We start from the raw sequence: 15,062 nt of genomic DNA, 5'->3' as shown, positions 1-15,062 counted from the left end.
TTGGCAGATTTATGGCTTGGCTGCCACAGTAATGAATTTAATTGTGACATCCACTGCTGCCTGCCCAAAGTGCTCTGAGAACAGAACAGTGAGGACGGTCCCCACTTTATACCTTGTCTTGACTCTGGCAATACCGAGGCCCAAAAGGCCTGTTCAGGCAGAAGGATTCAGTGCTGCCACGTGCTCTTGAGGTGACTTCCAAAACTCACAGTGCTCAGCAGGCTGGCTCCTATGGCACCACTCCTCCAGCAGAAGGCAACCAGGTAGGATCAAACAGCTGAAATAGTTTGTTGTAGAAGGCAGCAGTCTGTCATTCCATAGGATTTATTTTTTTTTACTGGTGGTAATGTGGAAAAATGAGGTTTGTAAAAGCTATTCAGGGATTTGGTAAGACAGAGTCCTCATTCTTCACACCATAAAGGCAGCCCAAAGCAGCCAAATTGTCATGCTAAAAGCTGCAGGCCTGGTCCCAGCATGTAGCCCTTCCAGTTCCCCTTCTGGGAGTACTTCCACTTTGGTGTGTCCTCCCGGTTCCAAGAAATGGTACTAGTTGCTAACAAGTAAAAACATTAAAGTCAAATCCCACTTCTCCCAAAAAGCGCACCCAACACCATGCTGAGTTGTCCCCTGTAATTCTTTATTAGAATCATGGATGAATATATTTTAAATCAATCTAAAAAAATAATGAATCAAGTTACAGTACATGCATAAAATACAAAGTAATTTACAAACAGATCGAAAGTAGCATCTTCAGAACTAATATTAGGAGGAGAAATGGATTTAAAAACAAAAAAAAAAGTGACCGACTACAGCAATGCCTTCCGTGTGCCTTACACATCATGAGCACCGCAAGACAGAAAGGTTGGGTAAGAAATGCAGCTGGTAGTGCCTACCCAAATCCGGATGTTCTAAGTGGGTCATATCAGAGTTTGAGAAACGTCCCCTACAGCCAATTACTTCCTCTAATTGTACAGATAACAGCCAGCATTTATACAGACAGTTCTTTTAAATCCAGTAGAACCGCAGTGCTGGTAGCCCCCACATCTCGGCGTTAATGGCGCGGCTGGGAATAGCACGTACTGTGTGATACGCAGTGGTTTCAGAGTGCAGCGACAGAAGGCACAGTTCATGGATCCCTGAACTAAGTGAGCAGATGAGTTGGGCTGAGCGATAATCACCAAATGAATGCATCCAGTAACTACTCCAGATGTTTGTTGTTACAGAACATGTACCAGACCACTGGTATCATTTAAAAATACTGGATGAAAGAGAACTGAAAACTAAGACCAGGTTGTAGCAGTTACTGACTGATCAACTTGAGCATCTGAATACCTTAATGTGTGTGGCACGTACTGATATGCGATAGGCAATATGTGACAGCATCCTTCAAGTCTGTGTATCATGAAAGAAAAAAGGCATCCTCAAGCCCTGACAGCACTGGCACTGTGGAGGCTGAGCCTCAGGCAGCACAAACACACACTGCATGTTCCCGTGACCCTCAGTGACACACACAGCTTCACAAAGGCAGCTCACGTGAGTCCCACCAGCGCCTGCAGCAGCCCTGCCTGCACCGCAGCCCCCTGCAGCAGGTGCCAAACCACAAAAGCTCATTCACTGGGAGCAAGAACCCTGCTGCTTGTTTGAGAGAAATTCTTGCTCACTCCCCCCCAACCCCTCCTCCCCCAGGCTATTCTATAGCAAGATCTCCTCTTGACAGTCTGAAGATGTAGCCAAAGACATTTAACTTCACATTAAAATTGCACTTCAGAGCAACAGGCGTTCCATCAAGCTTTAGATGCAGTATACAACACCTTAAGACAAAGACAGATTATCCTGCCCAGAGATATTCTCCTAGTTAACCTGACAATAATTGTTTTGCAAGGAGCAGAATTACATCTTCGAGTGCTCACTAAATGTATCTTGTGTTCTGACTAGCGGGCATCACGCTGCAAAGAGATCAGTTCAGCTCCAAACTATTTACTGAACCAAAATCAACAAGTCAGCGTTGGGAAAATACTGCAGCCACATAGAAGCAATAGATTATAAACACAGAAATCAAAGTGTTTAAGACATGGAGAAATTCAAAAGGAATAAGCAGTAACAGAACACAAGAAAGTAACCACAAGAATTACAAATATATTTAAATCTTGGACCTGGGGAATATACACAGCCTTTTAGGAAAGAGTGAACAATTCTTATATATTCTGACAGCACTGCATCTTTGGTTTGTTTTCGGTGGTTGGAGGGACATGAATGGGAACCACATTGTTGCTTGGAGACATATCATTCTCACGTCTGTCGGACATTTGCTTCTGGGAAACAATACGATAGATCTCTGGAAGATGAGAAAGAGCCCATCGTTACGTGCATGCAGAGCAACATCAGAAAGCAAACATCTTTGCTTTCTGCAATTCTTGGCTTCCCCAGATTTCCCACACTTCTGCAATGATAAGCACAGCAGCTTTCACAAGAAGTTCAAATGTGATGCCTTCTGTATTTATAAATTAAATATAAACCATCTTTGCAAAACACATTTCTTTCACAACTGCTTTACCACAAGCAATAAAAAAAGACAGATCCAGATTCTCAGTACAGGTGGAGAATCCACCATGTTATACCATCAAATCCTTCCAGTTGATCTCGTGGCTCTCAGAACACGGTGTTAGTGCAGAACAGCTTCAGGACTGTGGAGAAGACTGACTACAGACAAAGAAATCCCAGCAGAAAGCATAGGTTAAACTGCCCTGCCTTTCCTATCGCCTGCACTGAAAGCTTTGCCAGGTCCCTGGGATTTGCCTGTGACCAATAGTATGTGCTGTACTTACACTGCGAGCAGGTACAAAGCCACTCCCTTCAGCATGCATAGAGAAGCGTGACGTGTAGCACTTCGCCCAGAAAGGAAATAAAGGACACCAAAAATAGAATGCTGGGAACTCACTTGCAAATTCAAAACAATTAAAAGTGTTCCAGCTTCAGCAAAAAGCCGACCCTGAGATGACATCACCACATCTGCTTTACACAACAGAGCAGTGTGCTGGCACCAAGCACACAGCACTGCCCGCACCATTTGCCTGCTGGGGCACTCCAGATAAGCTCAGGTCACACAAGAAGAGGGCGTCTGCAGAGCAGAGCACTGCTAGCAAATAGCCTCAGTGAAACACAAAGGTTCAAATTCTTTTGTAGGTCTAAAGTCTCTGGATACTGAAGGTCCAAGCACCTTGTCTGACCCCAGACCAAGATGCCTCTTTCCCACCAGAGATTTGTCATTACTGAGTAGTTCAGAATTTTAAGGAGCTGCTGCTTAGTGCACATCCTGACATCATTTCAGTACTGGAAACCGAGTAACCTTGTGTAGAGAAGTCCTGTTCACTGCCAAGGGCTGGTCACACAGCTATGTGCCTGTGTTTGTGATGAGAACCGATGGCACTGAGGAGCTAAAAAAGGTTCCTGATAAACAAGGCCTGCAAACCCTGCCCTTGATGCAACAAGCTTGGGTTGATTTAAGCTGCCAACACAAACACAGGCTGGGTGCTCCCCAGGAAGAGTAAGAGCAGGGCTGCACACATCCATGTAAGTGCTGACCAAGTGATAATTTCTCACAGGTAATGTGCTGTATCTATTGTCTGTAGAGGGAACTTTGCCCTTTGCAAGCTGCACTGTAAAGAATCTGTTTGTCCGGCCTCTAGAGTGAGGGCTCAAACTCACATAGCAAGACTGCTCAGAAAGCTGGATCTTCTGAATACATTCAGTTAAGATCAGGTCACTGATGCAACCAAATCATAGACACAAAGCAAGATTTTCTTATTTCATCAGCTGTGAAGTTCCCTGTTCTTTCCATGTCGTACAAACAACTTAGCAAGACTGAGGAAAGCGTACAACAACAGATCTTAAAAGCCACCTGTAAGCCTATGGGGGAATCTGGAAATAAAGATCAGCTTTGCCCCATGGCAGGCAAAGGGCACATGTGCAGAGATAGAGGGAGCACAGTTGGAAGAGATCTGCGCTGCATTCTTCAGGACAAGTTCTCTGCTCCATATACCTGCAGCTTCCTGATTAAGTTCATATCGTTCTCCAACACGAGCTGTCATACAATTCCTCCACCCCTACCCTATAAGCAATGTCCTCTGCATAACATCCTCATCTCAAAGCACGTAACAAAAGTCTTAAAAATAACAGTGCTAATTTTTTTTGCTGATAGAGGGGATCTCTCCTCTGGCTGTGGTTGGTGCATTTCCATCTGATCCTCACTCTCTGACCTGCTAGAACATCTAGCAGCAGTACTGCTCGAGTCAACCTGCAGCAGCTCCACTTCTGCTCACTGCCACCTCTTGCTCCTCTGCTGTGCAAACGCAGGATGCTGCTCTAGATCAAAGCCTGAATGGTTAAAAACTACTTTGCCCTACATGACAGTTGCACTCCTTCACCACACATAGTTGTGTTGGTGTGATGGAGGAGGTAGGAACAGCTTAAACCTGCTTTTCCTGCAGCAAAATGCCCAGAGGCAAAGCCTACACTGGAACTGATCTGTATTGAGGAATGCCAAGCTAATGAAGATGCGTACTTTTTAATGAAGACACTACACTTCATGCTCTGCTCAGTAACTGAAAGAGACCTTATTAAGAGCGCAGTCAGCAGAATGCTTCTCTGCGTAATTGGTAACCATGTGAGACAGGCCTTGTGCTGTAAGAGCTGGGAAAAAAAACAACAAAAACAACTGCTGTCTGTTTGCCCAGCCCTTGTCTGTTCAACCAGGGCTAGTATTTCATTCATTTTCAGGTGTATAGATCTAACAAAAAGAGGAAATCCCTCTTGTTCTGTTCTTATGAAATGTTCTTAATGTCAGTACTCTGTGATGTTGTTTCCTTGGAGATGGGATTCCTTAGAGATGAAACCACAGAAGAATGTGGTACAGAAACAGAGGCAGCACTGAATGAGACAGGGAGCGGAGGCTGACTCCAGTTTACTTTAAGGATGCTTTATCCTGCTGTGAATGCTCACAGGGGATAAGATTAAAACACCAGTCTCTCATATTTGCCAAATAATACAAAGCAGCTTTGTGTGCACAAGAATTAGCCCTTGAAGTCTAGACATCTTACAACAGAGGAGCTTGGACAGGGACCATTATTCTAAGCCATAGAAGGAAAAGGTCCCCAAAACTCACCTAGTACAAACAACAGGAGAGGAAGTGTACTAGATTTAATGCCTTGCCCCCCCCACTGCCCTTCTCCAGCAAATCTATAACACAGCAAGACAAAAGGAAAGTTTTCTTCTTCTGCTACCATCTGTAACAACAGACCACACACTCACTTAAGACTGTGCTAACTATAATAGATCCATGTTTCCTACACCCAAAGCTATCGACCTAAGGTGGCTTCATCTGAGAATCTAGGTGTAGACCACTGTCCCAACCAGATCACCTTCCGTAGGGCAGGGAAACAAAGGAGTTTTGCTCCAGATCTCAGTCAAGACATCCCTGTCCAGGAAAGATCTAAGCAGCTGAGAGGCACTGACAGCAGCCTAAGATGTCTTTGCAGCACTCTTCCCAGCATGGAAGATATTAACTAAGCTGGTGCAGCAGCACGCCCTGCCCCTTCTGTCAGCCTCCTCCACACGATGCCTGTGGCAAAGCCTGTTGGCTTTATCAACTTTCTTCTTCAAATGACAGCAAGTATTCATCTAGGGTTACATTTGGAGGCAACCCAGCCACATACATACAGACTATCCATGATTCCACAGGGTCACTCTGAAAACCACATTCCTCAGATGACTGCTCACCTCTTTCCTTCAAAGCAAATCATTAACACAAATAGCCAGCTGTGAAGTGTTATCAAGAAGTTTATTGGCAGAACATTCATCCTTTGCATGCCAGTTACAGCAGAGATGGAGGCAAGCCTCTGCTAATGTATTATTTACTTCATCTTTATCTCCCTGAAACAGGAGTTGATGTCTGGAGCAAACCATGTGCCCACTAATCAACAGAAGTGTTTCTTCCAGCACAGCTGAACCAGCCCTTCCTCAAGAAGGATTCTGTCCGCATGCCCAAGAGTTCAAAACACTGTCACAGCAACACAGGGAGCCCTGACGTTTCTCAGAAAGCAACAGCCCCAACACTCTGTCAGAGTCCACTGAGGGCTAATCTTAATCATTTGCTCTCACATTACAGACTGCTATCCTCCAGAAATAAAACCAGGAAAAACAAACAAACAAAAAATACATATATTATATATATATGCATATCAAACCTCCACTAACTAGAATCCAAAATAACTTCTGGAATAAAAAAGTGCTGTTGGAAGCATACCAGGAGAGAGAAAAGAAACAGCCTAGTGCGTGCCCAACAGGTAAACTGCTTCTCCATAACAACAGCAGTATACTGTATCTGAGCATCACACAGACAGGCAGCAGCCCAGAGCACACCAGTCATCACTGCAATGGCACAGAGTGGTCCACGAAGGGGCTGAGGGCAGTTAGATCTCTCTCTCACCACCCCCCCACTGCAAGGGTACTCATAATATATTTCAAACAACCCAAGAAAATGCTCCAGAATGTATATTTATTAATTTTCTAGCTACCTCCCGCACTGCATGTTCCAATATGGCTAAAAAGTCCTTTATGATGCGTTTGTGTAAGAAAGTATCTATTACTTGCCAAGAAGAGAGAGAGAGAGAAAAAAAAAAAAAATCTAACTAGCTGCCAATGTCACAGAAGCGAGAAGTTACGCCTATCAGACAAAGGGGTTAAACAAAAAGGAAGTACCTCATCCACTGAGCATGAAAACAGCACCAGTCAGTGCTATCACGTGCTACAAAGGCCAGAAGTCCAGCCAGGTTTATTATATGCACTGACAGCAACCACCCTGCACTCAGGAGTCACTGCGTCCCAGACTACAGTACTGCTCACTTCTTGGCAGCTGTTATGCTCACTAATAGTGATGGAAACAAGGTAGATTGCGTTCTCCTCTGACAATAGCCATTTTGTGTGGAGGTGGGCATCAGACAATTCTCTCACACAGCCACTCCCTGTTCCACAAATGGGAAAGTGAAGCACATAAACCAGGCGGACTGGAAACCCAGGGCAGAGCAAAGTGAGTAAGACCAGACTCATTCCCAAGCCCTGTGCTGGTCTATCAACTATGACACTTCAAAAGCAGCGTCTGAATATTACAGCTGTGAGGAATGATTGAATTGCTAAATTTTACACACTTTATAGGCAAATAAATGCCTATTTGCTGCGTATCAGAGCAGCGTTCTGCCCTTCCTCCTCCAAACACAAAGTATTAGATGACTCACCTGTCAGAATAGTCTGGAAAGCTGCTTCCACATTTGTAGAGTCTAAAGCAGATGTCTCGATAAATGACAAACCATTCTTCTCTGTGTGGACAGAAATACTATAATTAGAGATGTATAACATTTATCTCCCATCCAAAAGAACTTTTGTACCAGACAACGTACGAGGTGTTGCTGATGAGATAGATGCATTAGTGCTAAAAAAAAAAGCATTAAAAGTTGTAGGGTTTTCCTCTTTATGATCTGAAACCATGCACAAAACACAAACCTAAACCCACCAGCAGAGCTTCTACAAGAAAAGCAATGCATAGGCACGGAACTAAGTCTGTTTTAAAACTGTTTTCAAGTGCCTCTGGCAGATTCTTGAGAGTCTATCAGCATACAGGCTCTATAGGACTTCAATTTTAACTGAATGAAAAAAGACATGCAGCAGTACGTGGCACTGAGTCTTTTCCCTCCTACCTGTACACTCACGTATTTCACATCAGGTAGGCAGAGTCTGGACAGTTTGAATTAGGAAATTCTTTTGAGTTCACCAACCTGCAAAAGCTCTGGCCTCATCTGTAGGGACTGCTCTCAGGTGGCGCAAGTCACTCTTGTTTCCCACAAGCATGATTACAATATTGCTGTCTGCGTGGTCTCTCAGCTCTTTCAACCATCTCTCGACATTCTCGTAAGTAAGGTGCTTAGCAATGTCATACACCAGTAATGCCCCTACAGCACCTCGATAGTACCTGTGGGTGAAGAGATGTGTTACAGAACCAGCAAGAAACATGATGGAAAGTGACAAGCTACTGAGTAATAACTGTTTCCCACTACTGCAAAGACAGTTATATTAAAAATAATAATAACACACAGCATGATACATGGGACTTGAAGCAGCTGAAATACAGCATCCAGACCAGGGTTAATCCGTGTGACCACAACAGCAGCCAGGGCAGCTCAGGGGCTGGTGGGTTACCCTGCACCTCAAAAATGAAGCACTGTATCTGTGGGGGATCTACTGTCACCTTCAGCCTCTGACCCACACCTGAAAGGCTCCCCACCCACCATTGTGGGTGCAGCACAGGCACAGCCCGGAGCAGCAGGAAGACTTTATAATGACTCACTGGATCATAAAAAAAAAAAAACCATCAACTTGATGTGTTCTCTTTATGAAATGCCCCATTTGGTTTCCTCTCAGACCAGGGAGAGGCACAGTTACACATTCAAAAAGAAAGAGGTTGTGCTTTCCCACCCCACAATTACCTCCAGCTTTATTCAAATCGAGCTTTAGCTGTGCTGTTTTTTTCATTAAACACACAAAGTGAGCAGTGCCTCCCTACTGATACAGGAGGTGTTCTGGTCATAGGTTACCACTGATAAAACCTCCATCATCACAGCTATTATTTCATCAGTGACTTGCATTTAAATAAGTCTCTCAGCTCAGAAACGCCTCCAGTTACATATCATGAGAGCAGTGAGAAGTAAATCTGTTCATACTATGTCAAGCTTCAGGACAGAATAACATTCAAGCTTCCTTTCCCCATATTATATGTAGATATTATAAGAGAAAATAAAACCATCCTATTCTGCAGTTTGAGGAATCAGAAGGGCCCCAAGTTCACCCTCCTCAGCAAAAGCTTCTCTCCGGCCATACAGGCTGCCACTTACGCTGATGTTATAGCTCGGTATCGCTCCTGCCCTGCTGTGTCCCATATCTGAGCCTTTATTGTCTTCCCATCGACTTGAATGCTTCTTGTTGCAAATTCTACTCCAATGGTGCTTTTGCTCTCCAGGTTGAACTCATTGCGTGTGAAGCGTGACAGGAGGTTACTCTTGCCTACTCCAGAGTCTCCAATAAGGACAACTAGAAGAAAGAAATGACATTGGAATCACATCCCAGATGTAGAATATCTGCTGACAACCACCTGCAATGAATACATTTGTTTTCCAGAATAAAACCCAAAGGACAAGAATAGCAGAACCACCTCCCTCCTTGTCAGGGGTCTGTTGTCCAAGCCTTGAGATTTCCAGATAACCAGTGCTGTCACACCAGCATTTCAGACAGACTTCAGACATGGTTTTCAGCAGTTACCATTTCAGTCTCCTTTGTTTTGTACTGAATCACATTCCTCCTCCAGGAAAAACACACATGGCAAAGTACAAAAGTCAGAGACAGTTTAGATTTCACATCCTCGTGACAACGCTAGGATTAAAACAAGAAAAACCACAGAGGTGTTTTGCTGAAGCATAATTCCAGCACACGGGGCAGGCTGCCTTCACTCTACACCCCTCACATCCTTGCAGGAGAGCCATGGGTGACAAGAAAACAGCACAACTCTACTTGTTTTGGGAAAAAAAAATAAGTGTTTGTACAGTAATAAACATCATTTCAGCTTTAAGATGTTGCAGCACAGTGTTAACTACGCTGTGTGGTACAACAGAGGAATGAGTCCACTGAGCTCAGGAGCGAGACAGGCCAGCAGCATAAAACCTCCCACTGTTTGCTGCATCACACAGCAGAGTTCTGGCCACCGTTCCCTATTTACATAATGCACAACTGTGACAAACGGGGCTTTCCCTCACTGTAAGAGCCGAGAAGCATCTACTAAATTCTTTCCACAGAATGAGAATTGCAGCGAACACCAGCTTCACGCAGCCTTACAGAGAATGCTTCACCGACACACTGCAGCCCCTCCAGCAGCTGACTCAGCGAGCAGCCTGCCAAGCGTCTGAGGCTGCAGAAAGCAAAGAACAGCTTTAACACTTCTCTTAGGAGGACCCACAGTGAGAGTGGCATGCACGTACACTGAATGCAAACAGGATCTGTTTGCCCACATGACAGTTCAGCAGGGTTTGGTGTCAGCTGCCCTGACACAACAGAGCAGCTTCCCTGGCACACAGGATGCCCAAGGGTGATAAAGACAGTGCAGAGGTCAGGGTACCTAATTACATCATCACCACAAGGCAAACTGACACACGTTTCCTCTTCCATTGGCAAATAAGATCTTCAATACTCTTTCAGCAGGTTTAGGCTGCAGTTTTAGATGACATCATGCTTATATTCATTGGGATAAATGTATTCATTGGGCTGAAAACTTGTCTAGATGAGGAAAGCTGTCCACACGCATCACTTTGTGTTCCCCAGAGGCCGTATCCCATCCGTTACCTACCGCCCTCACAAGTATTTCTGCTGTTCACTGCACATTTCCAAGGACAGTTCGGGCAGTTCCTCCACCAGGTTTCTTCCTCACCTCATCTAAGTGCCACACCACTTATGTCTGAGTGCTCTCCAGTGCCAGATTAACGTGTCTCAATTAAAAGAGGAAATATTTTACTTTCCTCCTTGAAGCCGGCTATTTCCTCTACTTAATTGGGCCACAGGAACAGCTTGCAGTGTCAGCGGGTACCTAAGGCTCCTCACACCTTCTGCATTTCCACCAGTTCTTTGGATGCAATGATGAACTGAAGCAGCATTAACCATCGCTCCGATTATTTCATTAATTGTCGTTTTGCTTTCCTTATCAAACCACCTCAGTTTGATATTTCACACTACACAGCGTTCCCATATATTGCATTCTCAGCAGAGGAATACAGCAGGAATGACTCTGAATGCCTGAGCCCAACTCTTAACTATCACAGGCAAACAGTTCGAGAGGGAAATGATGGTATCTAACTCCACATCAAAGCTAATTGTTCCTGCACACAAGCTTTTACTGGGCTTCTCTTCCAGAAACTCACTCTAATGGTTAGAAATTGCCTTCTAATTTTCAGAAGAAATTAGCGGTCAGCTGGTAGCAGTGTTTGTGTGCCAGCACTGCCCATTAGCTTATTAGTTTCTTCTCCCAGCGGTGTTTATGCTGTTTCATGTATTTACAGAAAGCAGCCGCATCTTCTCAGCTTCATTCTACCACCTAAATAAGCTGAATTCTCAAATACATCCTTCATAATAACCTTCTTCATCATAACCTTCTTGGCACCAGTATTGGCACAGCCTGAGAATAACCCAAGAGGAGCAGGAGGGATCCCCTAACCCAGCTGACTACAGGCAGCTCCCTGTTGCTGCTTCAGTGATGTGGCAGCTCACTGTGTGCGACCACGAGCTATTTGAAATGATGCATTTACTGCCCACAGCACTTTGCACTGCAACAAAGCATGTGGTGGACAAAAAGAATAAGGCAGTCCATGCGACTGTATGAATTTCATTCTGCAATCCCAGTTTTATTTCTGTAGAAGACCAAAATAAGAATTCAATTTCCTTGCTTGAAGAGCCATTTAGAGATGTATTAATCTTTCACCAACATCCCAACTCTCACTCACATTTTATTTCTGTTAAACCTCTAATTGAAATATTTTCTAAGAATTTCTACTAGCTCATAAAATACACTACTGACATCCTAATCAGATTGAAAATAAGTCTAGCAATGTTAGCTGCTTCTGGCTGCAGGAAGGTTATTACACCATTTAATACATGTCAGGGGTTACAGTGTCTGAGAACACTCCTGTCTGCACTGAGCTCTGCTACTAAGAGGCAGATAAACAAAGAGCCTGAACACATTATGACACCCACAAGACCCTACTGAACACTTCTTCCAGCCTACTTCAATTGGGATTTAAAGGGAATGAGAATTAGATGACCTGATTCCATATCTCCTAGCCAGCTGGTGACAAACCTAATGTGATCGTGTCTTACATCAGTCTCCCCATCACCTATATCATCCATTTTCTGTCTCAAAGCGTCATATGCTCCAAAGGCACCTTAGGGTAAGGCTTATTTGTTACCCACACATACTACACACCACCCAAAACATGAGTGCAGCATAACAGCAAAGCAAGAAGGTCTGTTCAGCCCAAAAGAGCCTCCACATCTAAGAGCAGGGATTGCTACCACTGTAAGAATCACTACCTGCCATTCAACTGCATTTCCCTACAGACTTCTGTAACAAAAACACGAGAAAAAAATGCATTGTCTGAAGTCAAAACAGCAGCTCTGTTCAGATTCAGTTTCCTTCAGCAAAGGAAAAAGCTGGAGTAATAAACATGACGCAAACAAGGAAGCAGATAGCTGAAACAGGAGTTTTTCCACCAATCAGCTGAATGCCGCTACAAGCCAGGTCTGCATTCGGAAACAAGAAAGCTGACCTCAAATCCAAAGTTCCAGATGGTCAGGGTACAAACCTAATCCTCCTGAGCTTTGTCTGTGAAAAACACCAAAGACATATTCCAGAAGTGAGGGCTGGTTTGGCTCCTACTCATTAACCATAAATACATTAATCAAAGAGTTAAAAGTTGCTGCACTTCAGTAAGGATATTACTCAATAATTTAAGCCTCATGTCAACACTTATATTCTCTTCCTGTTAAAATTGGAGCAAGAATTCTATGGAGTGGGCTTCACAGACCCTGGGTTTCCTGCAGCATGCTGCTGGGGGATACCAGCTCTGTTCTCTCAATGAAACCAGCTGGTTTAGCATGGAAGGACACACATGCACACATAGCTGGACATGAAGAAGTTACCAGAAAATGACTTGTTTTAAGCCTGGCCTGTTAGGTTTGAGCATATACTAAAGTGCTGTTGCAGTGGAGCCAGGAAGGGGCAGCACAACAGCTACTGCAATTAAACTGCAGCAGCACAAGTGGGCTCCTATCAACACCACCAGCAGCCAGATTTTGCCATGGAGCTGCTGTTAACAGGACAAGAAGAGAGACCTCACACAAACACACTAACAGCAGTTTAATTCAAGAGCAATAAGAGACAGCCAGGCTAGAAAATATGTCTGGATTCTTTTACAGCACATCAAAACCTGAAGTTAGTCCCACCAACAACATCCCTCCGAGTCCATGAACCCCAATGAACTGCCTGCCTGGATTGAGCATCCTGATAGACCAGTCTGACAGCAACAAACAGAACAAACAGGCCAACCTCTGCATAGCAAGCCCTCCCATCTTCAAGCAGCAGTGCCCCCAGACACAGCGCTGTAAGCAGCACACCCAGGTGCCCAACACATCTCTTCCTCTGTGAGTTTCTACAGTCTTCCAAATCCATGCATGCTTTTTGTCTACAGCAACGAACTACTCCGAAGTCCACATACAGACTTTATATTCTTTCCTTATTGCTTTTAGTTTTGATAAAGCGTCACTTCAATATGGGTCAACCTACTGATTATTTTGATGTCCTCCTGCATCTTCTTAGTTGCAATATTGCCTTCAAAACTGGTACACCTGCACTGCCCACATGTTCCTGCAGTCCCCAGGGGATTCCTGTTTTGGGCTCACACACCGGAGGAATGATCCCTACCATCTCATTTCCTCTTCCAAGGACTTCGACTGTTTGCCTTTTGGGGCAGTGCCTGGTAACAAGACAGCGATTTCAGACAACCACTCACTAATTCCAAGATCATTCCAGAGCAGTGACTACTTGGCAACACCAGCTCCTCTGGGTCCTCAGAACTGTTTCCACAATTTTTGGTTACACTGCATTTCTGGATATGTTGTTTCAGCTGCCACATTAATCCCAGCTATGCAGCACTGCATGGAGTTCCTGCTTTAACTCTGGAGGACCTGAATCACTCATCGCCACAAGACCGTTTTCCTATCACTCCCTGCACTGCAGCAGTTTCCATGTGTTACTCCAACATGAAAAGCTTTAGGAATGGCAATCAATTCACTTAGCTTTGATTTCCTCCCTCTCCTCCCCCTTATGAAAATGAACCCCAACCGTATTATTTTGCGGTTTAATCAAGAAGCTCTGCATGGCCGATACTCCCACCGCTGTCAAAGCATTAATTCTAAGTTTATTTACACAGTTCTGTCAGTACAGGTAACAAAACGCCTCCGATAACCTGCACACCTCGGGCTCCAAAACAAACTGCTGACGTGATGACGCTGGCGGTCAGCAGGGCCTGTGCTGCCAGCTGGGAAAACAGGCTCTTCTTAATGCTGCCTGGCTTCACCTTAAACAGTGCAAGTGACTGACTTACAGGTCAAGGTTTTCTACTTGGAAACTGGACAATACAGACAATGAGACTGTAATTCCTTGAAGTTATTACTGGAGCTTAAGGATACAGAACAGAATATTGTTCTCCTTTAAGTACCCAAGATTCACCACTCAAGCTTGTTGTCTCTCATTATTATAATGCAGACATTCCAAATCCGACATCCCACTTCCCAACGTAATAACAGCAATAAGCAGCTATTTCCACAGCTCCTCAAAGACCCAATTTCTGAACCTCACTACAAAAGCAGCATCGAAACGGCAGCACAACAGCACAACAGCCGAGCAGCGCTCCCAGAAGGAGCCCGGGCGCTGCCTGCAGCTCCAGCGCTGCGTCTCGGCAGCTCGTGGCTGTGAACGAGGCTCTAAAGACAGCGAGAGACAACGCTGCGTTAAATGAGCTGCATCATTCCCCGATGTGACACAGCTCAGCCCGCAGCTCCTGCTCCGCCACCACCCGCCGGGACACGGTGACGCCCGCCGCCCTCAGCCCACCCAGGGCCGTCAGCTCTCGCCGCGCTCCCCACCCGCTGTGATAAGGCCCTCAGGGCCGGAGCCGCTTGGTGACCCCCCCCGGGTGGGCACGGAGATGCGGGCGTTACCTTTGAAGAGATAATCGTACTCGTCGTCGCGGTTGCCCATGGTGCGAGGTGTGGCGGAGGCCGAGGACGGGGCCGGGGCCGGGGACGGGAGCGGGTGCTGAACCCCTCCCTGCAGCCGCCTCAGCGCTTCCGCACTGCCCGCCCACGGCCAGCTCCTTCCGGGGCAGCGCCGCGGAGCTGCTTCCGTCCTCCCGCCCCGC

The 15,062-nt window shown here is 45.3% G+C and overlaps 1 protein-coding gene across 1 annotated transcript; it reads right to left on the bottom strand.

Annotated features, from left to right (window-relative positions):
- Window positions 1-616: 616 nt before the first annotated feature.
- RAB11A (RAB11A, member RAS oncogene family) lies at window positions 617-15,015 on the bottom strand. The gene is made up of 5 exons (XM_015873328.2): window positions 14,863-15,015; window positions 8,940-9,135; window positions 7,827-8,020; window positions 7,290-7,370; window positions 617-2,335 (listed from the first exon to the last, which is right to left on the bottom strand). Exons 1-5 carry the CDS (start codon window positions 14,900-14,902, stop codon window positions 2,196-2,198), a joined length of 651 nt encoding a protein of 216 aa, XP_015728814.1. The 5' UTR covers window positions 14,903-15,015; the 3' UTR covers window positions 617-2,195.
- Between the last annotated feature and the right edge of the window lie 47 nt (window positions 15,016-15,062).

This window comes from Coturnix japonica, chromosome 10 (genome assembly GCF_001577835.2).
Source record: "Coturnix japonica isolate 7356 chromosome 10, Coturnix japonica 2.1, whole genome shotgun sequence".
NCBI lineage: Eukaryota > Metazoa > Chordata > Aves > Galliformes > Phasianidae > Coturnix > Coturnix japonica.
Note: the sequence above shows the minus strand (reverse complement) of the source record. Positions and strands in the feature narration are given on the sequence as shown.

Coding starts and splice junctions, on each gene's coding strand:
- RAB11A (XM_015873328.2), bottom strand. CDS start 14,902: ATGGGCAACCGCGACGACGAGTACGATTATCTCTTCAAAG. Junction 8,021..8,939: donor TACCGAGCTATAACATCAGC/GTAAGTGGCAGC, acceptor CTTCACCCACAG/GTACTATCGAGGTGCTGTAG. Junction 2,336..7,289: donor TTTCCAGACTATTCTGACAG/GTGAGTCATCTA, acceptor CTCATCTTCCAG/AGATCTATCGTATTGTTTCC.